Below are 18,280 nucleotides of genomic sequence, written 5' to 3'. Positions count from 1 at the left end.
GATATGATTGGTAGCCTTGACTCCCACACTGCGAGCCCATAGGCCAAGGCCTGATGAAGTGGCTGGGTAATTGCAGTCCCTGCTCACCCTCTTGTCTGCAGCTTACAGTAACTACCGCTACTGAGGTGATCCGCAGAGAGGAGAGCAAATGGCATATCATTAAAAGGCTCTGGCTATGGGAGGGCATTATAATTCCATTTTGCATGAGAAAATACAAAGCACTGAAAGCAGACTTTCAAGTGAGGGCGGCTTGTTTAAAACCAAGCGTGAATAATGCCAGTTATTAAGGCTTTCATTCCAAATGTAACCCTATCCCCTAACCAGTGCACTACTTTTGACCCGAGCACTATGGGCCCTGGTCAAAAGTAGTGCACTGTAGGGAATAAAGTGGCATTTAGATGACTAAGTGAAATTAATTATGGTTATATAAGTCCAGTATGTGATGTATACAGATAGCCAGTTCCTCCACATGATTCAATTTGGCATTGTCACATTCCTAACAGACATTTTGTACAACATGGATTCATAGCTTCATGAATATTCGGCACCGCTTTCTGAAAAACGTAAAAATCTGTTGTGTTGCTGTTGTTCACAGCTTTGAGGGGCTGGAGAGAACGCTATACTTTCCCAATGAAGAGATGTACCGGAGAGGAGGAGAGAAGGAGGTGTTGTGTGACAGGCCTGGTTCCACCTGTGATTGCAGCCATTGTGAAGACCAATGCCTGCTGTCTCTCTGAGAGACTCCTAGTGCTAACTATAATTAACAGTCTTTGTCTCTCTCACATCATCCTAGTGCTGACAATCTTTTTACTGGCCTCCCTCTGTTATTCTATTGTATTTATATAGTGCCTTTCTAAGACCCAAAGACAGTTGTATGGAACACAGTGTGTATGGAACACGGAACATACTGCTCAATAGAGTACTGAGAAATGTCATCTTCATTTCCAAGCAGTCTCTATTCATATTCTAACCCTCAGGAGTCTAGCTTATAACACTGATTTCAGTCCATATGCGAACAGTACAGAACCTCAATCACCCTCTCTCGCAATTATTGCACAATGAAACGCGGGTTGTTTGTGTTTGCCAGCAGGTGCATTTGTATTGCATGAGTGATTTTCTTTTTCTGTTTTTTACAGAATTTATGTTAGAGTAAATGTTGTTGAGAAATGCACAGATGTTTGTTTGTGTGCATGTGGTGTGTCTGTCTGTCTGTCTGTGTCTGTGTGCACGCTTGCGTGTGCATCTGTGTGTGTGCGTTCACAATGTGTTGTGAACAGGTTTTGTAACCAGACGGTTGACGGGGGAGCTGCCTCTGGGCTTGTTGTTTGTTGTTTCATAATGAAATCCTTCCTCTTCTGAGGATTATACAGTCAGCCTACCTGGCTCTCACTGGAAACTGGTGAGATGAACACTCTGCCCAGCCTCAGCACCACTCTCTGACGATGACAAAGCCTCTCTCTCACACACACACACACACGGCCTGCTAGGCTAGGTCTTAAAGAGGCAGCTGGTGACACTAGGTCCTCTGTGCATGGATCCCTGTACAACAAGTTGTGTTGTGTTTGGTAATGAAGAGATTGCTTGGGACCAGAGAGACAAGTAGTTACCAATACAAACCTTAGCTGGTCCTCTTACCTAGAGCTTCTTACAATCCGATACATTTATATAATGTATAACAATTATTAATATGCTGAGCTAATAACCAAATTACAGAAGTTAGAATAATGTGAAAGGAGAGATACATTAAACACCCAAACTTAATGTTGTTTGAAACCGAACAAGACTTTAATCTCTTCTCTCAATAAGGCTCATTTTATTTAATGCCTCTGGATGTTTCATAAACTACTCAAATTACACAGTAGCTTAATTACACAGCCTTTAGAGTAGTCAGGTGGGAAAACTAAACAGGGCTGAATAAGCAGACTGTGTTACAGTTCAGTCTTATGGATGGTACGTAGCTCTGGGCCAGGTTGTTAGTGGGTGTTCGTCCACTAACTAGAGGAGGAATGCACACTAAAGCCCTGGAGCGGAGCTAGATGGTATGGTGAGAGTGTATCTTCCCCTATTAGGCTGCAACAGACAGAGCTCAGGGAAGAAACACAATCCCCCTCTGTGTGTGGAAGTAGTGGATGATTTGATGACTGCTCTGGGCAGCGTTACAGCTTTAGTAGCTATATATTACAGAGCAACAAGCCCCAGGTGGTGGTCTGTCCAAAACCCATCACAACAACCCCGCCCCGTGTCAAGTGTCCCAGGGGCCCAGACGGGGGATGGTGTTCAAGGTCACTATGGAGCAGAGGGCAAGTTGTAATCCCTCAACTAAGAGCTCATACTGTAGGCAGCCTCATCCATCATCATGCTCAACTTGGAACTTTACCAGTGTTATTGACTGAGAGTCCATCAATCAGTCTGTCAAATAATGTGTCGCAACATGTTAATAAAATAGGGCCAGACAGAGAGGAAGCCAAAAGGACTCTGCTACTGTTACAATACAATGGTAACAGTTTACTTAATCTCGGCAACCCTGAACCAAATATCTTGTGAACACCGGCCTTTTGTTTTAGTCTTTCACAACAGACTACACTACTAAAAGCCTGCATTTACAATGCTTTATAACTTGTTGTAAAGTACCAAACCACTTCGTTAGTAATAGGAGGAAACCTTGAGAGGGGCCAAACTCTGCCTGACTCTGTTTATATGGCTCTGGATGTACCCATGTTGACCTATTGCTTTGTCACAATTTAGAGTAAATCTGTCAACCATTCATGAGCTCCTAATAATAATTATAATTATAATAATAATAATAATAATAATAGGTGATTTATAAATCAGGCTGCGCTTTTAATTGTAACCAGCAGATGGAGCACAACATATGTCTTACCTTGGTGAACACAGTCATTGTATCTATTAATTCATTTAGATCACTTTTTATTTCCAGTTCAGGGTTTTAAAACTCATTTGTCTTTCTCTCTTTCATTTCTTACCATATCTCTGCTGATGAATAATACATTGGACTGTTTCCAGTTCACTACCTAATTCTGCTCCCCAATTATTACACCCTGTCCTGGTCTGTTGGGTTCTTCACTGTTCCACACACATTTACCCATTCCAAATGCCATCTCTTCTTCTCTTGGTGTCTGAAGAGACACTTATATGCCGCAGTAGTACTATGAGTCCCTGGCCTTATGCTGTATGGTGGGACACAAGTGGAGTGGCTGCCTGGCTATGTGCTTTCCTCAATTTATTACAATGTTATTAAGATGAGAGTGAGATTTTTTTCAGTTCCCATGAGTGTCATGCATGTCATCTTTAAGTAAAGACTTAGTTGCAGCAATTGAGGGGAAAAGGATAGATAGGGGTGAAACAGAAACCCTCCAGGGCGAGTGCACACCATGACATAAAGGTTCAGACCTCTTGGCTGTTGGCCTCGCACATTCAGGGAGACACTAATTTATAAGACCTAAATAAACCATATTGATAATGGACCTTGCACCTCTAGGCCAAGGCTAAATATTAGAATATAAACAATATAACAATGCCCTATAACAAAGTATAACAATAAACATGTATTAATTGTGTAGGTCGGATATAGTAGCTACATAATGCACTTTATGATCTTGTGTTTTTTTCACAACGTCAATCGTTTATTCTAGAATTATTAATCAATAATATGTATCCATAGACTGCAGTGAGTGCAGGGCACTGCTTGACGCCAGACAGTCACGTCATCAGGGGAAAAAAAGTTGTACAGTTGTTGACGTGTTTCAGTTTCTATTTCTGCGTCTGCTGAAGTGTACTGGTTTCACTGCGTTACACTTTTTTTAAAATAGTTTTTATCGCAATCTTATCGCGATTGTGTTATGACAGTGATATCAGAAAAGTCTTATTTTTAAACAGTTGTTAGTTTCAGTTTCTGCGTCTGCTGAAGTGTACTGGTTTCACTGCATTACACTTTTTAAATAGTTTTTATCTCAATCTTATCGCGATTGTGTTTTGACAGTGATATCAGAAAAGTGTTATTTTTAAACAGTTATTTTTAAACAGTTGTTAGTGATAACTAAGGTGCATCCATGTTGTGATAGTCGTACGAGTTCCACAGTATGGACTACATTCTGTCTGTCACCGGGAGTAGTGTGCGAGCTGTCAGGGGCGCGCTGTCGAATAGAATCTGGCCTGCCTCGACTTCGACTCGGGGAAATTCCGATGGCTCTTCCCCGGAACACTCTGGATCTGTGCACGACAACATTATCAACATGAACACAGGTGTGAGTATAGACTTGGAACCGAACTTGTTTATTGTGTAATGTTTCAGAGTTGAGACTACCGTAGATTAAGTCAGTCTGTGTTTTTTTAGAACAACCTACAGTATATTTTCAGTAGTCTTGTCATAAGGTCAAGAAGTTGCAATCAAATCACGAGTGATAACGATGCAGTTTACACATTTGCCTGCGCAGGCTTCTTAAAGCCACAGTCTGTAATTTCAACCAATTCAATATACCCAAATGCTTTATTTTCGAATGCTATGGCTTACAAATACCATCATACAAATCTGCATTGTAACTTATACCCGAAAAACTAAGGATTCATTACCAAAAAGTGATGTCTGTGTGCTTTGATTGAAGGTTAGTGTTAACAGACAGCATTGTTGTGATACACATCTCCAATTCAGGCATTTTACAGTGGACACTATTCTACACTGTCATTGTTCACAACAGAACTGGTGTAACTCAAGCCTCAAGCCTATGGTAATACATACTACTACAGGAATTGCCATTTTAACACACACACACTCACACAGCTCTGAGCAGTTCCCTCGTCAGTTGGCCAACGCTTTCTTTACCTTACACACCAGTTCATGTAAGGGTCCTAGACTGCTCATTCATCACAGTAGGGACAGAACGCCACTGAGGGGCTCTTCTCAGGCCTGTCTACCTGCCTCTCTCCTCTCAGTAGGGCCATGGCCTGCAGCCACACACACACACAAAGTAACACACATACAGACACACACACACACTGTCTGCACTAGGGAGAACTAGAGGGACTGTTAATGAACTGGCCTCAGTGGCGTTTGGTTTCCCAGGAAGGCACAGTGGGCAGCAGAGCATGCATCTTATTAATCTCTGTCCTAATTAGACCAAACTATTATCCTGCTGACTGCTACAGAGCCCACCTTTTCTCAACTACAATACATACCCACCCACATACAGACACAGACACAGACACACGGCCTTCTGGCTGCTACAGACCTGACTTGTTCTCAGCTGTAATACACCAGTGTCTATAATACTTTGAGCATTTATTTTATCTTGCCTGGAGTGCCAGGTGGTCAAGGATTGGGGATTGCACTTTTGGGAGTTTTCTATTGGTTCTATTGCAACAGGCAAGCTCAGTCAAGCACAGCTAAAGTATTGGGCATGATTTAAAATAGTATTTGAACCCAGGTCTGGAATAGGCCTACACATAATTGGATGTCTTTTTCATAATGTTGGGGAAAAAATGTACCACCAATTGTGTGGAACGTTTCAGTTTGATGTACTGTGATGGTGTTGGATGGTGTCCTGTCTTTGTGGAGAAGAGTTGTTAGGCCTATATCATATTGGTTGTTGATTGAACCTTTCTAGGAGTATAGGTCTCATTATGGATTTATTGGGATGGAGAAAAATTACTTCATGAAAATATATTCCTCATTAACAATAGCAACTCCCAAATGTGAAATGCATTGAGGGCAAAAATATTTCCATATTAATTTTCCATATTTATATTGAGCCTCGCTGGTTAGGCATGTGCAAATAGCAAATCCGATTGAAAATTTGTAATGCTTCACTGGTTTAGCTCCAGTGTGTCCTCACAGTAACCCAACAATCAGTGATTATTTCAATTATCATTATTAAATAAACAAAACCAAAATGTTATGAAGGTGTTACAGATGCTTTATAAGGGTGATTGAATGTCGTCGTGAGCAATGATGCTTTGAGATAAACAGGCGTAACAACCTTTGACCTTTCCTTGTAAACAACAACAACTGTGTCATACTGTCATCATGTGCAGCAGTGCTTTAGGCTACTGCACAGTGTTTGTATTGGCTACTTACTGATATCGACTGGCTACAATTCATGTTTAGTATGCCCAAGTGGAACTAACATACAGTGGCAAGAAAAAGTATGTGAACCCTTTGGAATTACCTGGATTTCTGCATAAATTGGTAATTAAATTTGATTTGATCTTCATCTAAGTCACAACGATAGTAAACACAGTGTGCTTAAACTAATAACACACAAATTATTGTATCTTATTTGTCTGTATTGAATACATCATTTAAACATGTGCAGTGTAGTGAACCCATAGGCTAATGACTTCTCCAAAAGCTAATTGGAGTCAGGAGTCAGCTAACCTGGAGTCCAATCAATGAGACGAGATTGGAGATGTTGGTTAGAGCTGCCCTGCCCTATAAAAAACACTCACAAAATTTGAGTTTGCTATTCACAAGACGCATTGCCTGATGTGAACCATGCCTCGAACAAAAGAGATCTCAGAAGACCTAAGATTAGGAATTGTTGATTTGCATAAAGCTGGAAAGGGTTACAAAAGTATCTCTAAAAGCCTTGATGTTCATCAGTCCACGATAAGACAAATTGTCTATAAATGGAGAAAGTTCAGCACTGTTGCTACTCTCCCTAGGAGTGGCCGTCCTGCAAAGATGACTGCAAGAGCACAGTGCAGAATGCTCAATGAGGTTAAGAAGAATCCTAGAGTATCAGCTAAAGACTTACAGATATCTCTGGAACATGCTAACATCTCTGTTGACGAGTCTACGATACGTAAAACACTAAACAAGAATGGTGTTCATGGGAGGACACCACAGAAGAAGCCACTGCTGTCCAAATAAAAAACATTGCTGCATGTCTGAAGTTCGCGAAAGAGCACCTGGATGTTCCACAGCGCTACTGGCAAAATATTCTGTCGACAGATGAAACTAAAGTTGAGTTGTTTGGAAGGAACACACAACACTGTGTGGAGGAAAAAAGGCACAGCACACCAACATCAAAACCTCATCCCAACTGTAAAGTATGGTGGAAGGTGCATCATGGTTTGGGGCTGCTTTGCTGCCTCAGGGTCTGGACAGCTTGCTATCATCGACAGAAAAAGGAATTCCCAAGTTTATCAAGAAATTTTGCAGGAGAATGTAAGGCTATCTGTTCGCCAATTGAAGCTCAACAGAAGTTGGGTGATACAACAGGACAACGACCCAAAATACAGAAGTAAATCAACAACAGAATGGCTTCAACAGAAGAAACTACGCCTTCTGGAGTGGCCCAATCAGAGTCCTGACCTCAACCTGATTGAGATGCTGTGGCATGACCACAAAAGAGACTGGTTCACACCAGACATCCAAAGAATATTGCTGAACTGAAAAAGTTTTGTAAAGAGGAATGGTCCAAAATTCCTCCTGACCGTTGTGCAGGGTCTGATCTGCAACTACAGAAAATGGTTGGTTGAGGTTTTTGCTGCCAAAGGAGGGTCAACCAGTTATTAAATCCAAGGGTTCCCTCTAGAAAAACATAAACAGGGGAGCAAATGCGTCACCTAATATTCTATTAAGAGATTATTATTGGACACCTCTGTCCATTAGATCTCTCTGTTACCTAGATACCAACAGTAGACACCTTCACAACAATCAAAGCAACATTTGCAGCGATGCATCTATCTGACCCTGCATGTTAAAGGGTGATCCCACTGTTTTCTGCAGAGGTTGCAGTGGCAGCGTTATTTGTTTTTAGTCTTTTTTAGTGTTAATGCTAAACTGACAGGCCAGCAACCGCAGCCTGATTAGGAGGTCAATGTCTGACCAACCCTCCTCTCAATATACTGCTGTGACTGTTTGTCTAAGCAACACTCACATCAAACATCTTCTCAACGTATTCTCAACCATAATTGAACAACGTGTTTACTGTTTACCAAGACTACCCATGAGCCTGAGCAACAACCCAATCCATTTAAATTTTTTCCTGTGAAATATTTTCTGCCAAAGAGTGTTTTAGTGAGGTGAGAGGATAAGATAAAGACTGAACATTAAAGCCGTCAGAAATCTGAGATGGAATGTGCTGGGTGGTGTTTGCTTGCTGGGAAATGTTCATCAAGTTGTCAACTCTCATTCCTGTGTGATAGTTAGTCACACAGATACATTTAAAGACTGGCTCATTTCCCCCCTGTGATCTCTGTGGACCATTGTGGTTGGACAGGGAGCTTAGCTGACTGTGGTTGGATGATTGATGATGTCATACAGTTGGTCGATTTCAGCTAAATGGTGGTGAGTCCAGTGGAGATAGCAGACTAGAGAGAGGTGGTAGATTTGTGATACATACTTTCTTCTGACCAAGGCCTGGCTGGCTGGTGAGTGACACTGGCTCACTGAGGATCAGTAGAGAGCGAGAATGCAGAGTTTTGGTTCTCCTTTTAGCTGAGCTCATCACTTCTCCTCACCTCAGGGTATTGATTCAGGCAGTAACCTGAGAGGTTGGTTGCTGTTGCAGCAGTCAGAGATGCAGAGAGCCAGAGGATCAACAGGTGAGCTTCTCCTACAGCATTGATCCACAGGTAGAGAGGGTTACATTCCAGTGTCCACATGCATTCTACAGTAGCCTACTTGTGTAGAATGCATGTAAAATACATTGCTTCAGTCTGAGAAGTATGCTATTATGGTTATTGGTGGGAATCAAGCTTTGGCTACTGGGGTCCTTTGGTCCTTGACCAACCAACAGACCAGGGGCCTTTTCAGTGACTATACATACAGTATTACTGTGGAATGTTTATATGCACAAGCCCCAGGTAACAAGAACATTGTTATTACATAGTTATTAAGGTTTTTGTGTATATTTCTTCCTCACATTTCTATTCGGGATTTCAAAATATTTAATCAAATGAGATAGGTGATATCTAAATGTATGTTTAAATGTTAGAAATATCCTTTTCATTATTTCATTTTATAAACGATAGAAAAATATATAATCTAGCTACTGTATTCAGGAGACAGAAAAACATGCCTTTTATGTTAAACCAATAAATAAATAAATAACAACTTGATTTACCAACTGAACATTGCACACAAGGCAATAACCCAGGAGCCGATGGAGAGATCATGGTGTGATTAGTCGCCCTGGAGTGCGTGCTAATGAGGCAGTCTGGATGGGGTGACCGTCAACTGAGCCTGTGACAGCATCAGGGTTTGATTAATTGACCTGGAGCCAGTGTTAATGACGGGGCAGAGGCTGGACGAAGGGAGGGGGAGAAGGAGAGGAGAGGGTGTTCTGCTTAAAACACATTGACTGGTCTGCTCCCCCTCTCCTCTCCTCCCTGTCCTGACACAGAAGACACAACACAAAGTGCTGCTCCAGCAAAGTTTGGTCGTACTGGGTGGTGATGGTGCTGTATGTAGGGGAAAACTGACTGCATCATGCAGAGAGCGAGAGAGAGGGGGGAGAGCAATAGGGAGAGAGAGAGCGAGAGCGATAGGGAGATAGAAAGAGAGGGCGAGAGAGTGTTAGCAAAGGGTTGTGGGCTGTCGTCGTGTGCTTCCTGGGTGTAGTTTGACAGCTCACTAACATGTGGACCACACCGCTCGCATTACGTGCGCAAGCATTGCAAAATAAATGTACACATACGTGTTATTCAATCATTGCATCCACACTGCTCGCGCGCGTCTGCGTAACCAGGCGCTAAAATAGAACTTGGTTCTATTTGTGACGCTTGATGCTCTGCAAGTCCCGCCTCTCCCATCTCCTCATTGGTTTTTAGGAGCATATACCCACGTGGGTGATTGAAAGATGAACTGAGGTCCACACTCCAGTCCAGTTGGTGGTGGTAATGCACCTTAAAGTTGGTTGCCAACCGCCATATAAAGTCCAAAGAAGAAGAAGAAGCCTGAAGGAGGAGAGATTACTAGAAACAAACTCGGTTTACCTTTTTATCTGTGGATTAATTGTCAGAGTAGAGGACCTTGTGCATTTCAGGAAAAATAACAACCCGATGTTTATATCCCAGGACAAATTAGCTAGCAATAGCAAGCTAGCTAGCTAAATTGCCATAAATGTTTAATGCTTTTCGACCTATCCCCAAATTAATATAGTTGGTTCAGAGTTCGTTTTGATATTTCAACCTGCGTGTCCCGATAGCGTCTGGTGTGGGTGGACAAAATCAACATGCGTGCGATGGTGCACGCGCACGCCCGGTCTAGTCAGCATGTAAGCCAATGCATATTCATTACAATGGCTGCCGTGCTGTTATCGCCCCATTAGAGTCAGGGAAGTCAAGGCCATGTCTCACCTTATACATATACTGTATATGGAATAAGTTATACATTTGCCTCCTTGTGTGTTTTCTGAACATTATGGGCCTGTCATACAGAACCTGTCAGAGGATGTTATTGTAAAGTACTATGTATCAACATGTTGTGACTGGTGTAATTACAGTTTTACTACACAGGTATAAGAGATGAAGATAACTTAATGTAAAGTGTTACCAGTAGGTGCCCTCCACCCCTCAACACCCTGTCCTGAGATGCTACATGACTTACCTAGCTAAATAAAATGAATGGCAGTATACTGTAAGTAGGACCCCTCCCTCCCCTCTCCAACTCCTCACCTCACTTCTCCAACTCCTCACCTCACTTCTCCAACCCCTCACCTCTCCTCTCATCCCCTCACCTCTCCTCTCCAACTCCTCACCTCTCCTCACCTCTCCAACCCCTCACCTCTCCTCTCCATCCCCTCACCTCTCCTCTCCAACTCCTCACCTCACCTCTCCAACCCCTCATCTCTCCACCCCCTCACCTCTCCTCTCCATCCCCTCACCTCACCTCACCTCTCCACCCCCTCCCTCAACCTTCACAACCCCCTGGCCAGACAGACCAGCTACATTATAAAGTACTGTAGAGTAGAGCACCTTTTCATTACCACAGACAGAGCTCTTGCCTCCTCTGCTGTTAACAGGAGTGAGTGAGGGGCTGCTATAAATAACTTTACATCCGCCACTAAACCATGGTGCGGAGAGGAAATTACCTGGCTGTGTATTAGTGTAGGCTAGCTGGGGAAATGAACGGGACATTACAAACAAATTCTCCCCCTGCGCTGTTCCCCTACAAAGCATTTGTTAACGCACAGGAGGGGGGCATATTTATTTCTTTGGACTTCATTTTGGAGTCCAGATGCAGCCATTTGCACTGAAACACTGTCTCAATTCCAATCTACTGGCCTGCAACATTCTTAAGGAACAGGGAAGTTGGTCACCAGTTGCTGTTCATTGCTATTCCTCTGTGTGTGGTAGATTGTGGTAGAATGTGTGTGTGGTATGAACCTGCAGGGCTGTACAACACTAATCACAGAGTCAGAGAGAAGAGCTGTACACATCTCCTGTTCCACTGCCTACCCTGCTTACCCTCTCTGCCCCACAGATCCCTGTCAACAAACACATTCTAGAACTAGCTAAGGTCAGCTTGACCGTAACGCATTCTCACCGACTTGAACTCATGTGGCCCAATGCATGCCTACCTGGCTATCTCACAGGGAAGGAACTCCCAATAGGTATCCTTCAGGCTAGTGATAGAAACCAGTCACAGTCATCATCATGCAGGCATTCTCTGCTGCTGCGGTCCTCCTTGTGACTATTAGACTACATCTTGGCATGAGTTACATCTTTGTTTTCTAATTATACAGCCTTCCTTTCAGTAAGTCGCAAGACCGGACTCACACACTGTTCAGCACCAGTGTTGTGTTATCATTTCAAATGCCAAAGATAATGTTGTTGAACTAGATGGTAATTTTCAATGAAAAATAATTGTGGGACTTGCTTTAACTCTTTAAAAGTATATTTGTGGTAGTGGGAGAAGTTTAAATTGTTTTACTTAAGAGAAGCCATTAAATATAGTCAAAGTAACATTTTGTAAAATAATTGGTCTGATTACTTTGATAGACGACAATATCAACCTTATTACTTTGGATACAACAGTAGTAGGCCTGATTACCAACAATGAAGAGACAGCCTACAGGGAGGAGGTGAGGGCTCTGGCGGAGTGGTGCCAGGAAAATAACCTCTCCCTCAATGTCAACAAAACGAAGGAGCTGATCGTGGACTTCAGGAGACAGCAGAGGGGGGCACGCCCCCATCCACGTAGACAGGACCACATTTGGAGAAGGTGAAAAGCTTAAAGTTCCATGGCGTACACATCACTGGCAATCTGAAATGGTCCACCCACACAGACAGTGTGGTGAAGAAGGTTCAACATCGCCTCTTCAACCTCAGGAGGCTGAAGAAATTTGCCTTGGCCCCTAAAACCCTCACAAACTTTTACAGATGCACAATTGAGAGCATCCTGTCGGGCTGTATTACCGCCTAGTACGGCAACTGCACCGCCCGCAACTGCAGGGCTCTCCAACTGCACCGCCCGCAACTGCAGGGCTCTCCAGAGTGTGGTGCGATCTGCCCAACGCATCACCGGGGGCACACTGCTTGCCCTCCAGGACACCTACAGCACCCGATGTCACAGGAAGGCCAAAAAGATAATCAAGGACATCAACCACCCGAGCCACGGCCTGTTCACCTCGCTATCATCCAGAAGGCGAGGTCAGTACGGGTGCATCAAAGCTGGGACCGAGAGACTGAAAAACAGCTTCTATCTCAAGACCATCAGACTGTTAAATAGCCAACACTAGCCGGCTACCACCCGGTTACTCAACCCTGCACCTTAGAGGCTGCTGCCCTTTGTACTGTACATAGACATGGAATCACTGGTCACTTTAATAATGGAACACTAGTCACTTTAATAATGTTTACATACTGTTTTACTCATTTCATATACAGGGGGGCAAAAAAAGTATTTAGTCAGCCACCAATTGTGCAAGTTCTCCCACTTAAAAAGATGAGAGGCCTGTAATTTTCATCATAGGTACACGTCAACTATGACAGACAAAATGAGATTTTTTTTCTCCAGAAAATCACATTGTAGGAGTTTTAATGAATTTATTTGCAAATTATGGTGGAAAATAAGTATTTGGTCAATAACAAAAGTTTCTCAATACTTTGTTATATACCCTTTGTTGGCAATGACACAGGTCAAACGTTTTCTGTAAGTCTTCACAAGGTTTTCACACACTGTTGCTGGTATTTTGGCGCATTCCTCCATGCAGATCTCCTCTAGAGCAGTGATGTTTTAGGGCTGTCGCTGGGCAACACGGACTTTCAACTCCCTCCAAAGATTTTCTATGGGGTTGAGATCTGGAGACTGGCTAGGCCACTCCAGGACCTTGAAATGCTTCTTACGAAGCCACTCCTTCGTTGCCCAGGCGGTGTGTTTGGGATCATTGTCATGCTGAAAGACCCAGCCACGTTTCATCTTCAATGCCCTTGCTGATGGAAGGAGGTTTTCAATCAAAATCTCACGATACTTGGCCCCATTCATTCTTTCCTTTACACGGATAAGTCGTCCTGGTCCCTTTGCAGAAAAACAGCCCCAAAGCATGATGTTTCCACCCCCATGCTTCACAGTAGGTATGGTGTTCTTTGGATGCAACTCAGCATTCTTTGTCCTCCAAACACGACGAGTTGAGTTTTTACCAAAAAGTTCTATTTTGGTTTCATCTGACCATATGATATTCTCCCAATCCTCTTCTGGATCATCCAAATGCACTCTAGCAAACTTCAGATGGGCCTGGACATGTACTGGCTTAAGCAGGGGGACACGTCTGCACTGCAGGATTTGAGTCCCTGGCGGCGAAGTGTGTTACTGATGGTAGGCTTTGTTACTTTGGTCCCAGCTCTCTGCAGGTCATTCACTAGGTCCCCCCATGTGGTTCTGGGATTTTTGCTCACCGTTCTTGTGATCATTTTGACCCCACGGGGTGAGATCTTGCGTGGAGCCCCAGATCGAGGGAGATTATCAGTGGTCTTGTATGTCTTCCATTTCCTAATAATTGCTCCCACAGTTGATTTCTTCAAACCAAGCGGCTTACCTATTCTGTCTTCCCAGCCTGGTGCAGGTCTACAATTTTGTTTCTGGTGTCCTTTGACAGCTCTTTGGTCTTGGCCATAGTGGAGTTTGGAGTGTGACTGTTTGAGGTTGTGGACAGGTGTCTTTTATACTGATAACAAGTTCAAACAGGTGCCATTAATACAGGTAACGAGTGGAGGACAGAGGAGCCTCTTAAAGAAGAAGTTACAGGTCTGTGAGAGCCAGAAATCTTTCTTGTTTGTAGGTGACCAAATACTTATTTTCCACCATAATTTGCAAATAAATTCATTACAATGTGATTTTCTGGATTTTTTTTCCTCCATTTGTCTGTCATAGTTGACGTGTACCTATGATGAAAATTACAGGCCTCTCTCATCTTCTTAAGTGGGAGAACTTGCACAATTGGTGGCTGACTAAATACTTTTTTTCCCCACTGTATATATATATATATATACTGTATTCTACTGTATTGTAGTCAATGCCACTCCGACGTTGCTCGTCCTAATATTTATATATTTCTTAATACGATTCTTTTACTTTTAGATTTGTGTGTATTGTTGTGAATTGTTAGATACTACCGCACTGTTGGAGCTAGGAATATAAGCATTTCGCTACACCCGCAATAACATCTGCTAAATATGTGTATGTGACCAATAAAATGTGATTTGATGGGGCAGCTAGATCACACATTTCATTGTAAATAACTACACTCAGACTACTACACTTTACTAGAATACCACAGTATATGACAACTGTAATAAAGAAGTACAGAAAACAATGAGTCTGTACATTTTCAAGTTTGAACAGCGTTTCTAGCTTAAACGTTGTAAGGGTGCTAAAGAATAATAATAATAATAATAAGCCAGAAGTTTGACAAAGATTTAAAGTGGGATGTTTGCTGTCGCAAGTCCCATTAATTAAATGAAGAGCAACAGTATATCAGCTGTGGTGGTATAACTGTTGCTTTAATTCTGTTTCTTTTGGAGAGAGAAAGATGCAAATTGAATTAGATAACATGACCTTGACCCACATCTGTGAAATCTGGTGTTACACAACCCACTGTTTTTGCTGAGATAATCATTTAATGAGACTGGCTGTGGCCCCAGGCACAGTTGCTCCCATTATTTGTGACTTTCATCTCGCTTAGTTGCCATCTCGCACTCTAAAACACAACGCTTGTATTCGCAGTATGCACTGCACAATTGAAAAAAAATATATTCAATGCTGTTGTTTAGTGTGCAACAATGTGTCACACAAACAGAACATTTGATTAACTGAGTAACTTCATTTGTGATGACAGTGTTTAATCAATTGTCTCCTATAGATCTCATTTTGGGAAATTCATTATAAATGTCAATTTTTGTTACTTGATAACATTCAGATAACACTGTGTACAGAATGTTATTTTTGCCCTAGCAGAAAATAGCAGAGTTTATCTGGCAGGCTGTTTGTTAGAAGTGAACAGGTTCTCTGTAAAGGGGCAAGGGGGGTGATCATGTGTTCCTGTGGTGTCGACCCACTGAGATCAGATTATCCTTTGTTGTTTAACGTTGTGGTTCTGCTCTGCTCCCAGAGTGAGGAAATGGCTGTGTTTCTGGTGGCACATCATCACACTCCATGTTGTGGTTCAAATTTAGACTATTCTAGCCCTCACTATGCAACACCCTGCAGCTGTGAATGTAGCTCTGAGTCTCTCCCTACCTCTCTCTCTCTCTCTTTCTCTCTCTCTCTCTCTCTCTCTCTCTCTCTCTCTCTCTCTCTCTCTCTCTCTCTCTCTCTCTCTCTCTCTCTCTCTCTCTCTCTCTCTCTCTCTCTCTCTCTCTCTCTCTCTCTCTCTCTCTCTCTCTCTCTCTCTCTCTCTCTCTCTCTCTCTCTCTTTCTAATGTATCTCTCTCTTTCTAATGTATCTCTCTCTTTCTGCTCTCTCTGTAGCTCTCTCTTGCTTTAGAATCAGGTGATATTTATTCTTGGTCTTGGCTTAACCCTCATACCACCATGTCAGTGTTTTGGTATCACATTAGTGTTATGTCTATGACCTGAAACAATATGTAACAGAGCTTCATGTCAGATACACTGCTGTCATACAACTGTATTAGTGGGGTGTCAAATAAACCAAAAGAGACAGCAGGGACACCATACTGTATATATGCTTCAATGCACATCTGTTCATCGTTTGATCACCAAAGCTATCTCAGGCTTTATGGTGCATTTGACAGACTGCAAACATTAAACCTACTACATTACCTATCATTGTGAATACAGAGTGGAGTCATGGCTACAGCTCCATCTGAAGCAGTTCCTCTTCTTCTCTCCCTGTTCAGTGCAGTGAGTCCTGAGCCCCAGAAATAGAATGGCTGCATGGAGAATGACTCATGTTTTCAGCCGAGCTGCTCTGTGACAAAGACAGAAGAAGTAAAGGACTTGTTAGGCTTCTGATCTGATCTGCTGCACATAGCCTACATACTGTACATAATGGGGTGAACCTAGCCGACTGAGAGACGTGCACTGTACTGTACTGTAAGCCTTCCACCCCCAGCCCTAGGCCCCTGCTCTCTCCCAGCCCCATCCATGTGATCTCAGATCCAGCCCTACACCCCCAGCCCCAGTCCTATCCCCCAGCCCCTTAACCCCATACCCCCATATACCTATACCCCATAGAATACCTGAGTCACTACCCTCTCCTGTCTCCCCTAGCCCCAGCTCCATCCCTAGTCCAAGTTCTCAGATCCTGCCTTCAGCCCCCTTGCTCTCCCCTCCCTCCCAGTCCTCCTCAGTTCCTCATGGAGGTCAAGGTGCTGTGTGTCTGCTGTGAGAGGAGAGGCAGCAGCAGGGGGAAGACAAGGTGAACGGAATCAATGCATGTCATTGTGCTGCGTGGTGGAAGGCTACAGAGAGAGAGAGGGAACGAGAGAGAGGAGGAGAGCGAGGGAAGAAGAGAGAGAGAGCTAGAGTGGCGAGAGCTTGCGAGGAGAGGGAGAGCGAAAGAGGCTCCACTCCGCTCACATCGCAGGCTGACTGGCTCGCACGCTCACTGTTGACGAATGAGCTGTCTACCCGTGTGCCTGAGAAACGGTGGCTTGTGACAAGGCAAGCTGGGGAGAGAGAGGAACATGAACGTAATGCGTACCTTGCCTCGCTTGCTTTCAGATACCGGCCAGAAGAAGACTCAGGAGAAGAAGGATGGCAGCAGACGCATGTCGTTCCAGAGACCCAAAGGAACCGTTGAGTATGCTGTAAGTAAACAGGGTTTCAGACTGTTACTTCTCTGTCTGGGTGTTTTTAATGCTTTTTACTGCTGCTGCTGCTACTGCTGTGCTTCTCTGTGTGTCTACTGGCTGTTGCCCTGCTGTTGTGATGGTGTGTTATGAAAATGAGCCTGGCCATGCTGGCTCACATCGTTAGGTGTGTGTGTGTGTGTGTGTGTGTGTGTGTGTGTGTGTGTGTGTAGGGAGAGAACGAAGCGTTTAGTGTTTTGCTACAGTTGCACGTGTGCATCGTTCGATGTCTGTTTACATAAAGGGTGACTTTTTTATCGCCAGCCAGAGCTATTGCCTTTCTACCGTATGATGGGAATGTATTCTAATAGATTAGACATGTGTATCAATCCTGTTCCATTTTGCATTCTGATGTATAGGAGGAGAGAGGATTGTAGCTGTGTACGTATGTATGTTTTGGCCAGAGGGGAGGGGAGGGGAAGGGAGGGCAGGGGGGTGGAGAGAGGGGGAGTCAGAATGTGTAGTCTATTTGTTATTCTATTCATTCTGTGTGGCGCTTAGCAGCGAGCATTCCACTGCTGTTTACGAATTACCTTCCACCTGGTGTTGTCATTTCTAATGATTTGGCATCTCTGTTGTGTGAGAGTGAGACAGACCCGTATCCAGTGACCTGAAAATGGAGCCTGTCTCTGCTGCTGCTCTGGCTGGTAGTGTTCTTGAAATGACCCTCAAATCCAGCTTCAGTCAGGCAGGTTTCTCTCTTCTCTTCTCGTTTCTCCCTGGTAACGCTGCATGGGAAGCGGAATGCAGTGGAGCTCGATAAGCCTGGCCACGGAGGAGAGGAGGGAGGGAGGGAGGGAGTGAGGGAGGAGAGGGAAAGCTGGTGGCCACAGCTATCATTTAGCCAGCACATTGATTTCCGCCTTGTTTGATGACATGGTTCAGCATCCAGAGACATGTTTTTCCCCCTTATATTTCCTCTCTCTCTCTCTTAGTAATTGCTCTGCTGCTTTGATTCAGCAGTGATTGCGTGCGTCCTCCCAATGCTTTCTGTTATCTATGGTGT

General features: G+C 43.6%; 1 protein-coding gene across 2 annotated transcripts in view; it reads left to right on the top strand.

Annotated features, from left to right (window-relative positions):
• The window catches only part of LOC121586049 (oxidation resistance protein 1-like), a 122,656-nt gene extending 104,992 nt beyond the window's left edge, over positions 1-17,664 (top strand). For both annotated transcript variants that reach the window (XM_045217940.1, XM_045217939.1), the window contains one exon: positions 17,147-17,664. In XM_045217940.1, coding sequence (XP_045073875.1) covers positions 17,147-17,367 — 221 coding nt within the window. In that variant the 3' untranslated portion in view covers positions 17,368-17,664. The remainder of the gene's footprint in view (positions 1-17,146) is intronic.
• Positions 17,665-18,280: the final 616 nt, after the last annotated feature.

This window comes from Coregonus clupeaformis, unplaced genomic scaffold (genome assembly GCF_020615455.1).
Source record: "Coregonus clupeaformis isolate EN_2021a unplaced genomic scaffold, ASM2061545v1 scaf1279, whole genome shotgun sequence".
Lineage (NCBI taxonomy): Eukaryota > Metazoa > Chordata > Actinopteri > Salmoniformes > Salmonidae > Coregonus > Coregonus clupeaformis.
The sequence above is the reverse complement of the archived record's forward strand: the minus strand, read 5'-3'. Positions and strand labels throughout refer to the sequence as shown.